This window comes from Monodelphis domestica, chromosome 1, assembly GCF_027887165.1.
Source record: "Monodelphis domestica isolate mMonDom1 chromosome 1, mMonDom1.pri, whole genome shotgun sequence".
Classification (NCBI taxonomy): domain Eukaryota; kingdom Metazoa; phylum Chordata; class Mammalia; order Didelphimorphia; family Didelphidae; genus Monodelphis; species Monodelphis domestica.
This window is the reverse complement of record NC_077227.1, coordinates 491,489,525-491,510,015: the sequence shown is the minus strand read 5'-3', so window position 1 is coordinate 491,510,015 and position 20,491 is coordinate 491,489,525. Positions and strand designations below refer to the sequence as shown.

Sequence of the window (20,491 nt, the reverse complement as noted above, 5' to 3'; positions counted from 1 at the left end):
GGACAGATAAAAAATGATATGATAGACTGAAACCTCAAAAAAATTGGGAAGAAGTTATTTCATTTACCATTATTTCAGAAATGAAGCAATGGTTGATTTATTTATTTACCATTTTCATTAGTGACTCAACTCATAGACACTTGGAAAATAATTTTCCTTATCTTATTTCTGATGAACATTTAATAATTTTAGTATCTAGGCCATTACAGAAGCCATGCTTTGTTGAGGCACCAAACAAAGAGAAGATAATATGTACATTCACACACACACACAAACACACAAAACCCTTTTGCTATTTAACGTGGAAAGATAATGAACTTTTCATTTAATTTTTAAAGTACGTTTATTTACTTGGTTTGTAATTGGTTGCATTATTTTCTTCAGCTTTTCAATTTTTTGAGTTTTCAGAAGCGCCTACAGATTCCACCTTCAAGGTAAATGTTGTCATTCCTGCTGGAATTCTAGGAGGCTGACTCTCTACAAACTGTTTCCCTGGTATACAATAGAAATGAGTTAGAATCTTGTTTCCCTATTTTCTCTAAGTAGCTTCTTGAATTAAAATAGACCTTCACATACAGAAATCTAGTGCAAAGGATAAATGAATACTAAACCTCTAAAGCAGATAAACACATGACTTTTGCAGTAAGTAATAAGCAACTACTTACCTAATGAAGAGCAATAAATACAATATTTTTTGAAAAATAATTGAGAACAATTTGTTAATTCTCTAAATCCGACCTCTTATCAATAATTTGTGGCTTGAAAATACTTCTAAACAAGTTGTAGAAGTATACAATACAGGTGTTACTTTAAACAAACCTAATATGAACACCTGGATTTATAAAATAGATCAACTGGGGTGATTATCTGCTTTACAAAAAGGATTATGGAATTCCATTCAATAGTAGGCTTCACTCTATTTAAAAACCCCCATTAACAAACATTTAAATTATGTATTCTATTAGTTCCACAACAACTGTGTTGTGGAATATGACATATTTATCTATGACATCAAGAAATCAAGAAATATTTCCTGTGTTCCAATTATATGCCTAATCCTGTAGCTGATACTGTGGGGTATGCAAAATGCTCTGAGATGTGGTTCTTGCCTTCAAGGTGTTTTATAATCCAATGGAGAAGATATGATTAATACAAATTAGAAAATATTGTAATGAAACTTTAAACTGTATTCCCCTAATAATGGAAATTAAGTGATAACTTGTGACCAGTTAAGTATAGAAATCGAATATGGATAACATAGGATTTTAGCTGGGCTCCAGGTGAGAAGAAATATAGATAAAGAATCAACCAAGATGGAGATGGCTTGGCACATAAAAAGGCACAAGAATATGAAAAGGGAATACAGAAGGTAGTACAGAATATCATTCCTGATGGAAATTAAAGATTATATCTTAGTATAAAGATAAATACATATTTATACTTTCTTTAGAGTCTACGAATGGTGAATTGAACAATAAATATTTGGTGAATTGATAAAGTGAAATTATTTGGGGAGAGGGAGAAAGAATGAGGATAAGTTCTGTTTTGGATATGTCAGATTCCAGTAACATTGACTGAGATAACTCAAAGAAGACTAAAAGTACCCATACATACATGTATATGTGAATAAACAGACAAATTTATATAATATTTATGTAAATTACTAACATATCTACCTCAAATAAAGGAATTTTTTTTTGTAGTTGCTATGAGCAAGGTACTTTCCTTCCTCTACATATTTCTTTCCCTAAATTTCCCATTCCTTTGGGCTTCAAATGAGAATCATTATAAAATTCACAAGATCAAATGTAAATTACAAGTGACATTCCAAAATATAAAGGATTTATTCTTAAAAATTGAATTCTATATAATTTTACATAGTTTTTGTTAATGTATTTTTCTGATGTTATTTAGTAGTGTCTTTCAAAAGTTTTTGTTAAGTATTCAGACCTTTTTTATGACTGGATCATTCAGGGCTTTATCTTCTAGACCTTAAAATTTTAGATTTCTTTACATTAGCATATAAAAATAAGGTTTAATTGTATTTGGTATATTTTCAACTAATATGCATCAACATATATTTTAAAGTATTGTATTCAATGTTCCTAGATTTTTTTTTGTTTTTTTGGGGGGGGTCAAGGTGTTATAAAAAGAAAGACAGGAAACCAGACACCTAAATAGAAGTTTAAGTTGGAGTAGATATGGGAACATAAATGAAAAGGAACCAATAATCCTAATGATATAAATAAATGCTGTAATAAAAGGAAGCATGGAGGATTCTACAACTTGTAGAAAATTGTCAAAAAAATATTTACAAGCAACTTATATGAGAGATTCAATTCAAAATATACATTCGAGACAAAACTATTTTGTATATAATATTTTTTGAGATCAAATTAAAGGTATGCTTTTATCTATTTGAAGGAGTAGGTCTTAGTATAAAGATAAGTAACAAATGAGAGATAACTGAGATCATTCCTGACATATCTATCTTCTGGAAAAAAAGATTATCTAGAAATTGGTTTTCATTTAATATGTCAGAAAAGGAATTCTCTTTAGCTACAGAAACTCTTAAGCAAGCTGGTTTTATGCTACTTCAAGGATACTCATACTAGCAGGTCTCTCATTGAGGGAGTTCAATATACATCTTGCTTTAAGATACAATAAAGAGAATTAATCCTGAATTTTAAGCCAAAAAATGCATTTCCTGTCCCTATGTTTTATCTCAAATGCCTTGTCCCATCTTGTTAAGAGAAGAATAGGGACTAGGCCTGAAATTCCACTATTATAGGGAACTCCTTGATGAGAAAAGCCCCTCTACTCATATGTCAACACTCCTCTTCAACTTGGAGGCTGAGAGTTGCCTAGAGCATTAAGAGTTAAATAATTTGCCTACACATCTCTTTGTGCTAGGGAAGGGGCATGTTAAACATTTTTTCCCCCTTATTAATTCCTTACCTTTTTCTTAGATAAGAAAAATTGTCAGAACTCCTTAAAATAAAAAAAAAAATACAGAGCAGTTTCTATTATGCCATATTCAGAATATTAGCATTTAATATTCTGGCTTTCTCATAAAAGTCCTATGGGATCTGTTTTTATTTATTAAATACCTTGAAAAAGAGACACCAAACTACAAATTGTATCCACACACACACACATCCTCCCTTTTGTCTAAGGATCACTTCCAAGGCAAAAGAGTGGTAAGAGCTAGGCCACTGGGCTTAAGAGACTTGTCTGGGTAGACACTCCTAGGAAATGTCTGAGGTCACTTTTGAACCCCTCCCATCTTCAGGCTTCATTCTCTATCTGCTGTGCCATGTAGTTGCTCTGACACAATTGTCTTTAAAAGATTTTCTTTTTATGAATGATAACTTCACTTTTAAAATGACTCATGGCACTTGTTGAAAGAAGTGTACAGGCTACATGACTTATCATAATATTGGCAACACTGTTTCAAAGCAATTTTCCACAAAAACAAATTTTTGCCCAACGTGCATGACAGATAATTTTGATTGTAGACATACTCAATAAGCATCTATTTAATCTTTTAAATAATCAATATCTAATTATAATGTAGTTCTGATCACTTACTTATATGACCCATTCATATATGTTCTTATATAAGCCAGTTATAGAACTGAGTATCATGCAAGTAAATAAAATGTATCTTTAAATAAATTATTTGGAATATACATTTTTACTGTTTCTTACTGCAAAGCTCTGATTAAAAACATTTCAGGATTTTATTTGCCTCTAATTTAGAAAATGAATTATTTTTTCATTCTAATACACTTAATCATTGGATCTTATAGTGCATCTACTCAAATCTTCTCCCCACAACATCCTTGACAAATGGTCTTTATACTTCTGTTTTAATACTTCCAATGAGAGGGAACTAAGTGCCTCAGAAGGTAGTCTATTCCATTTTCAGATCTCTTAATTATTAGAGTTCTTACACCAAGCCAAAAATTTGCCTCCGTGTAATTTTAACTTGTTTACCTACTTCTGTTTTTGAGAGCCACACTGAATAAATCTAATCTCTCATATACACGACAGTTTTACATATTTAAAAACAGCTACTGTGTTCCTCCTCGGGCTGCTGGGTGGCACAGTGAAGAGAGGGCTGACTCTAGAGGCAAGAAGATTCATGTTCCTGAATTCAAATCTGACTTCAGGCACTTACTAGCTCAGTGGCCCTGGGCAAATGACATAACCCTGTTTTGCCTCAGTATTCTCTTCTGTAAAATGAACTAGAAAAGGCAGTGGCAAACTACCCCTGTATCTTTGCTAAGAAAACCCCAAATGGGATCATGTACTAACACAACTGAAAACAACTATAGAACATATTCCCCATGAGTATTTCTTTCTCTAGAATAGATATCTTCAGTTCACATTATACTTTTTTTGAGCTTTCCTCATTGGCCTAGTCATTGCAGTTTGCTAAAGTCTTAAAATATACCTGGAACTGAGCACAATGTGTTCTACTCAATGAGGAATCTGGTTGGATAATTGGCTCCCTTATTCTGGCAGTCACTTCTATTAACACAGCATAATATTGCATTCATTTTTTTTGGTTGCCACATGACATTCTTGTTTTATGTTGAGTCTGTGGTCAATTCTGTCTCCTAAACTTTTTTTTATATCAATTATCAAGCCATGTCCTTTCTTCCCTATTCTGTACTGGTATAGTTTTTGAACATAATTGCAGGATTTTATATTTGCCCCTATTAAATTTTTCACTGTTAAATTCAGTCCATATTTTTACCTTATTGATACCTCATTGTATCCTTATTCCATCATCCAAATGTTAACTCTCCCAACTTTGTGTAGACTTTAGACTTAGTAAGTGCAGGGAGCCATCCAAAGACCACTATGTTTGACACAGTCACACGTGGAAGTCACACAGGAAGGATGGAAATACCCACTGAAGCTCCCTAAGTGCCTTTACTTATTAACATCCCTTATTATTGAAATTACTATTATTATTAGTCTTACTTAGTCCCAAGAAAAATAGATGAGAGCAATATGCTTGTAAGGTTAATACAGATGTCCCACTCTGTCCCCCCCGAATATTACAAAATTAAACCGAAGGATTCTTATATATCCACTTAGATAGGACCTTCTTTTTCTAGGCATAAAAACTTCTGGCAAATCTGTGCTCTGAATTCCCCAACCTATATCTGGGTCATGATTCTACCGTCTTATACCCTGCACTTAGTAACAATGTTTTGTTGACTATCTCCTTAGGCTTCGTGTCTGTTGTTATATTCTATTGAAACATGTATGTTGAGAACGAAACTGTGTGCCAAGTAGATATGTGATCATGAGGGTATAAAATAAAGCCAAGCCTCAGCCAAGGTGGAGCAGTTTCTCTGTGAAACCCTGTGCTGCCGGTTGAATACAAAAGTTGTCTCCCACTCATCATTATTTTACCCAAGTTGCCATACCCAGTCAGGAGGAACCCTCAGCTTCAGAGTTCCCAGGTTGGCTTGCAAAAAGTAAGCATGCAATCAGCATCTTTATCCAAGTCTCTAATAAAAATGGTGAACAAGAAAGCACTTTGCCAACTTGTAAATTGCTATAGAAATTTGAGGCTCCAGCAGGTCCACAGCAACAGGTCTTCTGATGAACCACTAGGAAACCTCCTCTAGGTCAGTGGTTCTCAACCTGTGGGTTGCGACCCTGGTGGGGGTTGAATGACCAAAACACAGGGGTTGCCTAAAGCCATCAGAAAATACAAATTTCCAATGGCTTTAGCCGCTGAGAAATCGTGCTACTTTACAGCAAGATCTTGGAAATAACGGGGACCCTGCTACCCGCACATTGTACTAATATTAGTTACTTATCAGCAGCCCTCCCCCTATTAGGGGCAATGGATTTACCCTGTTGCCTGGAGATCGGAATCAAACAGAGACCCAGAGAGAGCGCCCGGGTGCTGGCTCTGGAGGGGTTAAGAATGAGTCCTGGAGTGGATAACTCCTGGAATAGATAACAGAGCCGAGTAACCCCAGCAAAGTGAAGCCTCAGCTCAAGTGGAGGGAGATGACAGGAAGAAGAAGGCAGCATCTGTGGACCCACTCCCCAGGCAGGACTTACCTCCCACCCCAGGGCTCAGGCTACCTCCTGCTGGATTAATATTTCTCAACATATAATTAAATATTGTTTTTGTGATTAATCATTATGTTTAAATTATGTTTGATTTGTAGCAATGAGAATACATAATGCATATCAGGTATTTATATTCCGAATCATAACTGTAGCAAAATTACAGTTTTGAAGTAGCCACCAAAATAATTTTTTGGTTTGGGGTCATCGCAACATGAGGAACTGTATTGCGGGATCACGGCATTAGAAAGTGGTTGAGAACCACTGCTCTAGGTGTTCATCATTACAATGAAGATGGTTTGGATATAGTTGTTCAAGTTCCTAATTTACTTTTCACCTAAAAGTACTCATCAGACCATGCCTTCTAGAAATTTTTCTATATTTCTTTAGTATGTTGAAAAAACTCTTTATGAAGAACAAAAGATTAAATTGTAACTTTAATATATAATAATCACCATCAAAACTCATTTTACAACCCAGGTGTACGCACTGTATAGTTGCTACTGTACAAAGAAGGCTAAATGACTATGAGTAAGTCTGAACTGAAATTTATTGGAAATGACTGAAATAATACTTTTATTTACTTAAATCAGTGTTTCTCAACCTTTCTAATGCCATGACCCCGCAATACAGTTCCTCATGTTGCAGTGACCCCAAACCAAAAAATTATTTTGGTGGTTACTTCAAAACTGTAATTTTGCTATAGTTATGATTTGGAATATAAATACCTGATATGCATTATGTATTCTCATTACTACAAATTGAGAGGTTGAGAACCGCTGACCTAAATAGATAATTATTTGAGAGTTTTTAATGTTCTGCAACATGTATTGCATCATTCATTACCTCTAGCTGATAAGTTCACTGAACTGATACATTTTCCTATGTATTTTAAGTTTGTCATTTCTTCAAGGAAAAGAATGTTCTAAAGATCTAATTACTTTTTCTAGTTTTGAGTGAGATAGAGCAGAAAAGTTCACTTTAAGAGAAGTATGAACATATAATATGCTCTACAGATGACCTTTAGGGTAAAATGCAATTTGCCTTCATTTTAGAGCACTTCATAGTTATGAATAAATATTTTTAAGTGGGTATAATGCATAATTTTCAGGTCTCCATAGAGGCTCATGTTTATAATTACTACATATGTGATTTCCTTGCCAAACAGAGGTATTTAAAGTTTTCACCTACAGCTTTAGATATCTATTAAATTTAAGAAAAGATTCATTTCCCTAAGTAAGGGAATAAATGGATTAATTAACACTTTATTCTAGATTACATATTTGTATTAGCAATAGGACTACAATAAAGGTATGAAATCCAAGTTGAAGAGGAAGGTTTAAGTCATCTACATAAATGGGATACCTGGAAGGATGAGAATAGTTAAGATCTCTTAGGAAGTGTTTGCAGAAAAGGAAGAACCTAGGGCCAACAGAAAACAAAGTTATACTTGGGGCAAGAAAAAGGAGAGGAAACAACTAAGAATATAGATATAATGGTGAGAGTAATTGGTGAAACAGGGCAGTAGTATTAAAAAATTCAAAGGAGGAGAAAGTTTCACCTAGAGGGAAAAGAAGAAAAGATTGGCAATCAACATTAAGTATTAAATGCTACAAAGAGGTCTCTGCTGTAGGGTGTGAAGCAGATTTAGGATTAACAAAAGATACTTGCACTTCATGTATTGGTAATCATTGAATGGATTTCAATAGAATAATGGGGCAGAAGCCAGATTTTATGGAGGATTGGATAAGTGGTAAGGAAATTGAAAAGATGAAGACTCCTGGAAAAATTGGGCAGTGAAGAAGGGAGAAAAATAACTCAATACTTTGAATAAAATAAATTAAAAGTCCTGAAAAAATTCCAAGAGAATTTAAAGAGAAATCTACAAAAACCCAAACCCCAAATCTAAGACCTTTCAAATCAGATTCTCAGAGGGCCTAACTGTCCAGGGATGGTGTAAAAAATTTCCAATTTGTAGTAAGATCACAGAAGGAAATAGGTTACTCATGCAAACATTTAAAAATAATTTATGAAATCTGGAGAATTTTGGAGATTTAAAGGTCCCTTATGGCTATTTCTTTAATTTTTACAATTACTATTTTAAATTTTAAGTCATGCCATATATACTCTTATACAAATATACTCTGCTATGATTTTAGGTTCTAATTATCACAGAAGTACCATTTTTATAAAATAATGAAATAAATTTCCATATGTGGCTTATAAAATCTCATATTACTTTGCAGTCTCATCTTGTATTTATAACTGACTAATGAATATCTTCAAAATCAAAATGAAAATTTATTTTTTGCACTGATTCCAAAGTATCCTAAAATCAAAGTGTTTTAGATAATTAATATTTAAACTTTAATAAACTCTTTTAAACCATTGTACATAATAAGAGAAAGTTGAGGGTCTATCTAAACATAATCATGTAAAATGAGTTTATGTCAATAAGTACAAGATACTCGTAACTGCACTTTAAACTTTTTGTTTTCTTCTACTTTCTTACTTCTTTCAGTTGTCTTACTTTGATTTTCTGAATCTGTAGAACATGAAAATAATATTTAACTTTTTTCCTTCTTGATACTTTGGAAGATATGTCAATGCTACCTCAAAAAGAAGCTCAAAGTATACCTGATTTCTAAATACAAAATCTTTCTCAGTTATAGATTTCTAAATTTATGTCAACTGCATATTTCCATGAAATTCCTGAAATTTTCTTAATTTCAGGTCAACCTTCTAAGAATAAAAGACTCATTAACTCATTATGATACTTGGCACTTGAAAATAAAAAGTCTCATTGCGAAATTGATTATGTTTTGAGGCATTTCTGGGAAGAAGTAGTGATGTACAAAAGAGCACAGTTTAGCAAATAGAAATAAGAATTATTAAATTATCTTTTCTGATTATTTCCAAATGAGGCTTCAGTCTATTATTTTGCAGTGCTAAATTAGCATTTATTTTTGACACTATGCAAGAACTCTTGGTACATTTTGCCATGCACTAGTGAGATTCTTCTTAAAACCAAGGTTTTATCGATGGCCCTCAGTTTCTTGCTCTCTCAAAATTCTTTTCCTTAGTAATCTCAATTACTCTTATGGCTTCAATCACCCCAAGAAAGATGATTCCTAAGTCCAGCTCCAATCTATCTCCTGGTCAGGATCTATTTTACTACTGTTCCAGTAAGATATTTCAATATGGATGTCTCATCAATATTTCAATAGGTACAAAACCAAATTCATTTTCTTCTCCCCGAAGCCTATTTTTCTTCCTAACTTTGTTATTTTTACAAATGGGAACAACATTCTCTCAGCCTCATCATCTGGGCTCAGAAATTTGACTTCTCTCATTTGTGGTATCCACCTCATCAATCATCCAATCATTTACAAAATACTGTCAGTGCTTTCTGAAAACTCTATGCCTTGCTCACACTCCCCAAAGCTGGAATATGGTCCTCATCTATAGAAATTGTACTTATCTTCAGAAATCCAGTTTAAATACTATCTCCTCAACAAAGCTTCCTCTGACCTTCTCCCTCCAGAAGTGATCTCTCTTCCTCTTACCATCTCTGATGGCTCCCATCTCTTATACAGCTATCAGTCCAGTTTCATTTTATCTGTGGGTATATATATATGATCTCTCCTACTTCATTATCAGCTCCTTGAATTTTGGGCTATGTCTTACTTTTTCCTGAATTTTCCTCAGCAGCTTGCAAAGTTCAGGCTATTATATGTGGAAAGTGGGCCAACAAATGTTTGTTGAATTAAACTGAATTTTTAGAAATTTCAATCCAGACAATTAAAAAAAACATGCTATCCATATTAACACTAACTAGTTCAAGGAAAAGTTTGGATTGTAAATAACTATATGATACTAGATTGAAATCAGGTATTTAGCAACTCTTTAAAATATTTTTTTGGGGGCAGGTAGGTGGCTTGGTGAATTGAGAGCCAGGCCTAGAGACAGGAGGTCCTGGTTTCAAATCTGGCCTCAGACACTTCCTCGCTGTGTGACCCTGGGCAAGTCATTTAACCCTCATTTCCTAGCCCTTACCACTCTTCTGCTTTGGAAACTGATACACAGTATTGACTCTAAGATGGAAGGTAAGTGTTTTTATTTGAATATATATTTAAAGTTTAGTTAAACTTTCTAAAAAAGTTTTATGTACACAAATTATTATACATTCTTTATAACTAGGCATATATTAGAAGTGAATAAATAATAGAAATTATATATTTAAAAATTAGTATTTATTTTAACACAATTTAGGAAAGTTCCTGAGAATATAAAACAGTGCAGTTTTTTGGTAAATTATGGACTGCTTAGATCACCATAGTTGAAGATGCAGTCTACATTTAATATGTTTTAGGATTCAAAATAAATATAATCTCTTTCAAAGTCCATTATAAATGTCATCTATAATGTTTTTCCCTGTAATCATCATCACTTCTCCCACCTCCTACTAGAAGGGATCTCTCTCTCTCTTTAATGCGACTTACACAATTTCCTTTGTAGTCCAATTCATTTTAATGTAGTAAAAATAGAAAGAATAATTCTTTTTTACACATTAGATGGGCTATGTCTCGAATAGTCATTTTGGGAGTATTTGGACATTTTAATTAAAATACTATTATAATAGTGGTTTATACTCTCCCTGTAGACCAGCAATCCAGATATTTTAGATCTCCCTTTCTCCAATGAGGCACACTATTTTACTTTTCCTGAATTAATATGGATTATCTGTATAGATGAACCTAAATTTACCAGGTATAACTTTGCTATCTGCTGCATTTACCTGATTTTTACAGCATGCTACATTACTTACCCCATATCAACTTTGTCAGCCATGCTCCCAAGAAATAGAAGCCTATTATTCCAAAATAACAAGATATAAAAAACACCAGCAATCCACTTTTGTTAAGGTTTTCTAGAAGTGGGTATACCCAAATTCCTGATGTGTAATTTATCCAGAGTATCCTAGAAATAACAAAATCACATAGATATTTTTACCAGACATTTATATACTTTTGTCCTTCCTATACTATAATTTGTATTCAGTTATCACACAGGACTAGTAAGTCACATGAAATCTCATTTATTTGGTTAGTATTGGGACTCACCAATTTTTATAAATAATTGTAACATGTTATATTTGCTAGAACTAACCATATTTTTACCAGCCCTTTAGTGTATTCATTTCTTGGCCAAGTACCTATCATTCCTGTAGTTTAACCTGTGTTCCAGAAATCAAATTCCTGTTCACAGACACACTTTTGGTTAAGATTTAAGATTATGGACAAAGCATTTTATTTCCTCAAATCCTCTGAAATACAGAGGCAACTAAATGGTGACATGCATAGTCAGTGAAGTTGGAGTCAGGAAAACTTGAGTTTGAAACATCTCAAGACACTTAATACCTTGGGGATGCTGGGCAAAACACTACATTTTTAAAGAAATGGAGTGATTTGCTCAGGGTACACCAGCTATTAAGTTATTATTATAAGAATAGAGAGTAAGAACTCAATCTTGAAAAAGGGAAAAGTCTCAAATAAAGGTAAGCTACAATGTATGGTGGTCTTAAGAAAGCTATAAGATACCAGAAGGTAACTTTTTGTTTAAGAAGTCTCATTACTTCTTTACATCAGAAAATGGCAAATTTCTAAAAAGTCTTTGTTTTTTATTTAGAAAAAATTTCCAAATAGAATCCTTTCAGTAGAACGATGATTGAATATAAATATTGATTCACTGAGGTTTTTGAGTTCATGTTTCTCCAGTTTTCCTATTCATATATTCTCTAGACATTTTTCATTACAAATTACTGATGCATTTTTTTTACCCCACATTCATTGCCTTGTGACAAAGAAAAAACTATTTAAAGTGATCAAATGATCATATCTGACAACAAAAAGATATGCCACAGACCAGATCCAGCCTCCCCTCAATCAAGAAGGGGGAAATGGGTATTTATTATCTGGGATCAAGACTGGACATTGTAATTTATCCAGTTTGAGCTGCTTTTTAGTGTTACATTCATTTATATTATTGCAATTATTGTATATATTATGCTGGTTCTATTTACTTTCCTCAGTATCAATTCTTACAAGTACATCCATATTTCTATGAATTCTTCATATTCATAATTTTTTATGGTGAAATATTTCATCATATTTATCTAATCCAGTTTGTCTAGTAACTACCAGATCATTGGGTATCTTTTCTATTTCGATTGTTTTTTTAGGGACCACAAAAGTACCATAAATATTCTTGCCATATAAGGGACATTTCTAACTGTCATTGTTCTCCATGGGGTATATGCCAATTAGTGGCATCACTGAGTAAAAGGATATGAGCAGCTTAATTGCTTTTCTCATAAGACTTTATATTTTGTTCCAGAATAGTTAGGCCAATTCATAGTTCCAACAATGCTATATATTAGTATAATTTATATACCAAAATATTTGTGGCACTTTTGTGGTCCCTATAAGACAAACAAAAAACCTGGGAAGACCTACATGAACTGATGCAAAGTAAAGTGAGCAGAGCTAAAAGATCATTGTCATAGAAACAGCAATATTGTAATGAGGATTTACTGTGAAATACTCTTATCAATACAATGATCCAAGTAAACTGATCCCTGGGGCACTCCTCTTCCACAATGTTATCAAACCTTTAGTGCCCTTTACACATGGCCACACAATTAGTTCCAATTCCTTCTGATTGTAATATAGCTTAGTCCATACCTCTCAATCTTTTCTCCCTCCCTGCCCCCTTTTTTGATATTTAATTTTCCCCCAGTCATATGTAACAATTTTTTAAAATTTGGATTTTTTTGAAATTTTGAATTTTTGAAATTCTCCTTTTCTCTATCCCTTCCCCTTTGTTGAGATAGTAAGCAATCTGATATAGATTTTACATGTGCAGTCATATAAAACATTTTCCCATATTCCCATAAGCAACTGCCTGCAGTTACTTATTAATCTTTTCGTGGGTGGACACCTGAGAAGAATTGGAAACTGAGAGAAAATGGGTGAAGGGGATAGAGAGAGAGAGAACACAGCCAAGGAATAAAGACTCAGAGACAAAGAGTTAAAACACATGGGCACCAGCATGCTCCTCTGCTGATGGTGTTGAGAGAGCAGTCTGCATGTGTTCCCAAACTTTTACTGAAGAATCCAAGAATGTGGAGTGGGAGGTAGCTAATGAACATGTGACATGGCATAGGATTTAACATTGGCTCAATTGACAACCACATGATCATAAAGGAGGAGGTTAGTCAAACATATGACCTGGTATGGAATGTGGTCCGAGAGGGTGGGAGCTAGGACCCTGTGGCAACTAATGTCCTGCTCAGGAATTCTTTTGTCCTTTGGTCTGAAGATTTGGAAATATAATAATCAAGAAGTAACATGACCACGAGTCTGGTACATAAGCACATAGGTTACAATATCAACAATACTTTCAAGATGGTAATATTCATGAGATGCTACACATATTAATCCTTTAGTGCAAGAAAATTTGAACAACAAAAAATAAGAAAGTAATATATAATATGTTTGATCTGGATTCAGACTCCATCAGTTCTTTCTCTGGAAGCAGATAACATTTTTGTCATGAGTCCTTTGGGACTATCTTGGATCATATTGCATTTTCTTCTCCCTACCCTCCCACCTCCTTAGACTATCCTGTGCCTTTTAAATACAATAAATCATTCAGAGTTATTTTAGTCATTGATCTCATCCACAGTCTCAAAAATACCTGTGGGTTCAAATTTGCCTTCTATATTAAGACCTCAACTTACTTTGTTGCCTAAACTTTATACATTTTGGGACTGAGATTTGATGTCATATCATTTTATCAATTGCTTTTATGGATTTTATCTATTGTAGCTTCTAGGTTCATGGTGGTGAATCTATGGCATGTGTGCTAGAGGGAGCACTCAGAGCCTCACTGAGCACACCTGCTGTCATCCCAGCACAGAATTCGCCAGAGTTCAAAAGCCAGAGGTTGGGGGTGGTGGGACCCGGGAGGCAGGCTGCTCCCCTCCCCCTCTCCATGTGTGCCTGAGGACACCATCCACCCCTCTAAAAAGTTCACTATCCTTAAAGAATCCTAGAGAATCAACCAAAAAGCTAGTCAAAATAATCAACAACTTTAGCAAAGTTGCAGGATACAAAATAAACCCGCATAAGTCATCAGCATTTCTATGTATCTCCAACCCAGTTCAGCAGCAAGAATTAGAAAGAGAAATTCCATTCAAAATCACCCTAGACAATATAAAATACTAAGGAATCTATCTGCCAAGACAAACACAGGAACTATATGAACACAACTACAAAACATTCTCCACACAATTAAAACTAGATCTAAACAATTGGAAAAATATTGATTGCTCATGGGTGGGATGAGCTAACATAATAAAAATGACAATCCTACCCAAATTAATTTACTTATTTAGTGCCATACCCATTGAACTACCAAAAAACTTCTTTACTGAAATAGAAAAAACATAACAAAGTTCATTTGGAAGAACAAAAGATCAAGGATATCCAGGGAAATCATGAAAAAAAAAAATGCAAAGGAAGAAGAACTTGCAGTCCCAGATCTCAAACTATGCTATAAAGCAGTGGTTATCAAAACAATTTGGTACTGGCTAAGAGATAGAAAGGAGGATCAGTTGAATAGACTTGGGGTAAGTGACATCAGCAAGACAGTCTATGATAAACCCAAAGATCCCAGTTTTGGGGACCAAAATCCATTTTTTGGTAAAAACTGCTGGGAAAATTGGAAGACAGTATGGGAGAGATTAGGTTTGGATCAACATCTCACACCCTACAGCAAGATAAACTCAGAATGGGTGAATGACCTGAGTATAACGAAGGAAACTATAAGCAGATTAGGTGAACACAGAATAGTATAGTTGTCAGATCTTTGGGAAAGGAAAGATTTTAAAACCAAGCAAGAGCTAGAAAAAAATCGCAAAATGTAAAATCAATAATTTTGATTACATCAAATTAAAAAGTTTTTGTACAAACAAAACGAATGCATCCAAAATTAGAAGGGAAGCAACAAATTGGGAAAGAATCTTCATTATAAAAACCTCTGACAAAGGTCTAATTACTCAAATTTATAAAGAGCTAAACCAGTTGTACAAAAATCAAGCCATTCTCCAATTGATAAATGGGCAAGGGACATGAATAGGCAATTTTCAGTTAAAGAAATCAAGACTATTACTAAGCACATGAAAAAGTGTTCTAAATCTCTTATAATCAGAGAGATGCAAATCAAAACAAAACTGAGGTACTACCTCACACCTAGCAGATTGGCTAACATGACAGCAAAGGAAAGTAATGAATGCTGGAGAGAATGTGGCAAAGTTGGGGCATTAATTCATTGCTGGTGGAGCTATGAATGGATCCAACCATTCTGGAGGGCAATTCGGAACTATGCCCAAAGGGCGATAAAAGACTGTCTGCCCTTTGATCCAGCCATAGCACTGCTGGGTTTGTACCACATAGAGATAATAAGGAAAAAGACTTGTACAAGAATATTCATAGCTGTGCTCTTTGTGGTGGCAAAAAACTGGAAAATGAGGGGATGCCCATTAATTGGGGAATGGCTGAACAAATTGTGGTATATGTTGGTGATGGAATACTATTATGCTCAAAGGAATAATAAACTGGAGGAATTCCATGGAGACTGGAACAACCTCCAGGAATTGATACAGAGTGAGAGGAGCAGAACCAAGAAAACAATGTATACAGAGACTGATACACTGTGGTACAATTGAAGGTAATGGACTTCTCCATTAGTGGCAATGCAGTGATCCTGAACAACTAGGAGAATCTAGAAGAAAAACCACTATCCACACCTAGAGGAAACACTGTGGGAGTAAAAACACTGAAGAAAAACAACTGCTTGAATACATGGGCTGAAGGGATGTGGTTGGGGATGTAGACTCTAAATGAACATCCTAGTGTAAACAACAACATGGAAATAGGTTCTGATCAAGAACACAAGTAATACTCAATGAAAGTGCACGTTGGCTGTGGGAATAGTGGGAGGAGGGGTGGGAGGGAAATAATGTGATTATTGCAACCAAGGAATAATGTTCTAAATTGACTAAATAAACTTATTCAAATGAAAAAAAAATAAAGTTAAAAGTCTGTTGGTTGTAAAAAAAATTAAAAAAAGTTCACTATCACTGTTCTAGATATTTATAGCTATTCTATGGTATCTAATAGTAGCCAGAATTTATATGACATATTAAGGTTTGCAGGGCATTTTAAAGTGCTATTATTATCCCCATTTACTGGTAAGAAAACTGAGGCTAGGTGAAGTTAAGTGACTTGCTCATACACTGCTAGTAAATGTCTGAGGCATGATTTGAAATCAAGTCTTCCTAACTCCAAGAATCCTATTTACTACTACACCACCTAACTTTTTACCTTGCTTGGTGAAGTTCATAGGCAGTTTTCTCTCTCTTCTATACATTTTTGAGTTTAAAGTCCTTTTGATTATATTTGTAAGCTACTAGTAAAAACATTCTGTTGATCTTTGTTGGAAGCTCTCCCTAGCTGGCCAAGGGTCAGTCATTTTAAGCTTGTCCAGAAATTCAAAGCTCATTCTCTAATCCATCTTCTTAATTAGTTGTTAACTTTCCAAATCTGCTTTTTTCTTTTGTATATCTTACCTTCAAAAAGCAATTGCTCTTAAAATAGTCAGGACTGTTGTTGTTGTTGTTTGCTCAAGACTTTCTAAACTTTGACAATGCTTTCTAGGTTCTTTCTGGAGGTCCCAATGCTGCACATGTAAATCTACCCATTAGTATAGTAGTTGTCTCTTTTGACAAATCTTTGGAGATTCTCTTTTCTGTCTTATATACCTGCCTTTGAAACAAGATCCTTTTATATTGTTTCAGTAATAATTCCTTTCCCAAATCTTTTTCTATTCAAGAGTTCTTTCCTACATTTGGTAGCTATGACTAAAATGTCACCTCTGTCCCTAATATCTTTAAATTTTTGCCTAAGACTTTCTTCATAAAGTTTAGCCTTCTAGACTCCTTTTGGCAACATCATTATTTGGACCTCAATCTTCCATCTTAAAATCCATTCTAAATATGGATTTCAAGGGAAATGAATGTTAATGGGTACCCAACTGGGATGAAGTGACTTGCCAAGAGTCACATGGCTAAAGCATATCAGGCCAGATTTGAACCCAGGACCTCCCCTCTCCAGTCCTTCCTTACTGAAATCACCTAGCTGCCCCAGGGTTGAGAAGTTTTGAGAAATCTCAGTAATGTCCTAGATATATGCCCTAGTAAGATAAGATTTCTATTCTTAGTGTTAGTCCTGGCACTGTCACTAATTTACTTTATGACCTGAGGCTACCTAACCTCACTGCTCTGAGCTTCCTCCTTTGTAAAATAGGAAGAGGTTCTAGACTAGACAATATCCAAGGACCTTTGCTAGCTTTACACTTCTATGAGTTTAAATCATATCCTACAATGCATAACATATATAATTGCCTGTGCTATATATTTTATAATTGCTGTGCTTATATAAAGCATGTACTTGTCTTTCCAACAGCATCATTACAATGTGGTTTTTATCACCTCTGGAATAGTAAAATAACATTGAGATAATTATTCTAATTCTAATTATATAGCATATGACTTCTGAATGAATTTCTTTATAAAACGGAACTGCTAATAGCATCTTTCTTTCAGAATTGTTGTGAAGAAAAAAGAAGGAATATAATATTTGTAAAGTACTTTGTGAATCTTAAAACACTCTATCGATGCTATCTGTTATCTAGAGAGTTAGGTGGGGTAGTGGAGAGGATGTGAACTTGGGGTCAAGAAGACCTAAAGTCAAATTCTGCCTCAGTTATTAGCTGGTGACCCTGTGCAAGTTATTTAAACTCTGTGCTTTAGTTTCCTTGTCTGTAAAATGGGAATAATAGCACTTGCTTCACATGGCTATTGCAGGAATTAAGTGAGATAACATACACAAAGTGCTCTTCAAATCTTAAAGCACTATATAAATTCTAGTTATTATTAATGCACTCAGTCTGATTATCTTGGGGAATAAGGAGATCAAAGCAATATAAGATAATAAATCCATATACTACATAGAAGTATTCCTAGTTTTTAAACTAAACAGGCAAGATGCTTACACTCTTTAATCATCTATAAAAAAGTGATTATTTTAATCACGAGAGAAAGTGTAACCATTTTCTTTTTTCCTATTATTACTTACAATTACTATTAAAAGTATAGTATACAAATAGGAAATGTAAGTATACTCTTAAAGATAATCTGACAGGCCTTTAGAACAAATATAATATTTATAGTATTATGTGTTAAAAATTATAGAATAACTTGAAATAATGAGCTCCTATAACTTAAAAAATCAATTTGCTACTTTATAACAATACTTCTGACTAAATAGTCAGGTACACATATATAGTAAACACTTTAGCATATGACATTTGTCTAGATGAACAATTATTTACTTGACACTATCAGTTTGCATGAGGGATTAATTTGTTAGCTTATTTTTCCTCTCAGGGATAATATAATGTAGGTAACTAGGAAGGTAATTAGCTAGATAATATATCATTTCAGATAAAACCATCACAGGTTCTAAGGGAAGAAGGTATGAATAGAACTCAATTAGCTTTTCCTCTAATTTTGTCCTCACTTACCTATTATTCTTACTCCTAGATTTATAACCCCGGACTCATCCTCAAATATTCTTTCTCTCTCATGTCTTGCTAAATTCTTTCACTTTTCTCATATCCATCTCCTCTCTACACACACAACTACTCTGGTTCATGCTCTCATCACATCTTCTCTGGACAGTTACAATAGGCTCATAATTGATTTTCCTGCCCCTTTTTAGCCACCTCCTCCTAATCTCTCCCTTTTTCAATCCATCTTCCACCACTCCATGATCAAGATGGTGTTGTTAAAGCACAGTTCTGATCATGTCAGTTTTCTGTTTAAAAGAAACAAAACAAAAGAAAACCATAGCTGTTCCCTGTTGCTCCTAGGATAGAATGCACTTTCCCCCATTTGCCATTTAAATCTCTTCACAGTATAGTTTTAATCTATATTTCCAGATTGATTCATTTATGTGATGCATTTTTTGATTACCACAATTCACGAAATTGTTTATCATTTTGTATAATGGAAAGATCTATATATAATATAAAATCAAGTATCTTTTGTGGCATTCATATAACAAAAAAGAGCAAACCCTTGTTTCAGTTTTTCGCAAAACTCTGTGAAATTATATTATTCTTCAGTTAAGTATTATTTCAATAGATTCTTCTAATCATTTTAAAAGAAAAGTGATAAATTTTTGCTTTTAAACAATGGCTTTAGATATCCTAATAATTAGTATTTATCCTTAATATGCTTACCAAGAAATTTAATAAGCATTTAATTAGTACTTCTTCACTTCTCTATTATGTAGTGACTTTCTGGCAAATCAAATGAAATATAGTATGGAGATAAAGAATGAAGTTACAGATAATTTGATTTTCACATTAGGTTTACCTCACAAACTATCTTAACATCAGTCCAGATTGTTTTTGAAAACAATAAAAATTCCTACCATATAATGTATATAGTTGCAAAGATGGTAAGTCCCAGCACTCCTTTCTTTCTACTAGGATATTTATGGGGACATATGATCAACTCTATGAGAAGTAATGGCAATATAGTTGTATGCTGAAAATAAAAATTAAGCATGTAAGTATAAAAATACAGACATAAACCTTTGATCATATCTAATGTACTTTAATTGCTTAAAATCTTATTATTTTCCTCTACTTTCCAAATATTTTTCTCTGAAAAATATAGTTAGTAAAAAAGTAACTCTGAGAATGTGATGCTCTATGCTTATATCTTCTAAGTCCTAGACTCTTAATTCAGGTTCAAAGAACTTATTCTTAAAATATTTTGATAATTTGGTATACTGTATATAGTGAGGGACCATTTATGGTGAGGGACCTTGCCATTTTGTGTGGCTCAAAGGGAAGCAGAATACACATCTCGTTTCATTATAATGGGCTTCCTTTGTAATCCTACTATTTGATTATATACATTGAAAAATATTATTCTTAGGAGGGGTCCATAGGTTTCATCAGATTACCAAAGGGGTCTGTGACACACAAAAAGCTAAGAACTCTTATTTTTAAAGTTTAGTGGCTGTGCATTATCATATGTGCAGCTCTTTGGGTTTTTAAGAAGGCTTGTGGAGGAGAGGGGCAGACCTAAGTGAGCAAGTAAAATCTCTTTAGAGTAATCTAGTTATTTCTCCCAGTTTAAAGTATCTATGCTCCTTGGAGTAAAGGATATATGTGTGAAATTATATTT

The 20,491-nt window shown here is 33.8% G+C and overlaps 1 protein-coding gene across 1 annotated transcript in view; it reads right to left on the bottom strand.

Annotated features, from left to right (window-relative positions):
* Window positions 1-324: 324 nt before the first annotated feature.
* LOC103100465 (androgen-dependent TFPI-regulating protein-like) overlaps window positions 325-20,491 on the bottom strand; it is a 155,796-nt gene continuing 135,629 nt past the window's right edge. The window contains exons 6-8 of the mRNA XM_056817270.1: window positions 19,728-19,843; window positions 10,934-11,085; window positions 325-492 (exon numbers count right to left, since the gene is read on the bottom strand). Coding sequence (XP_056673248.1) covers window positions 389-492; window positions 10,934-11,085; window positions 19,728-19,843 — 372 coding nt within the window. The 3' untranslated portion in view covers window positions 325-388. The remainder of the gene's footprint in view (window positions 493-10,933; window positions 11,086-19,727; window positions 19,844-20,491) is intronic.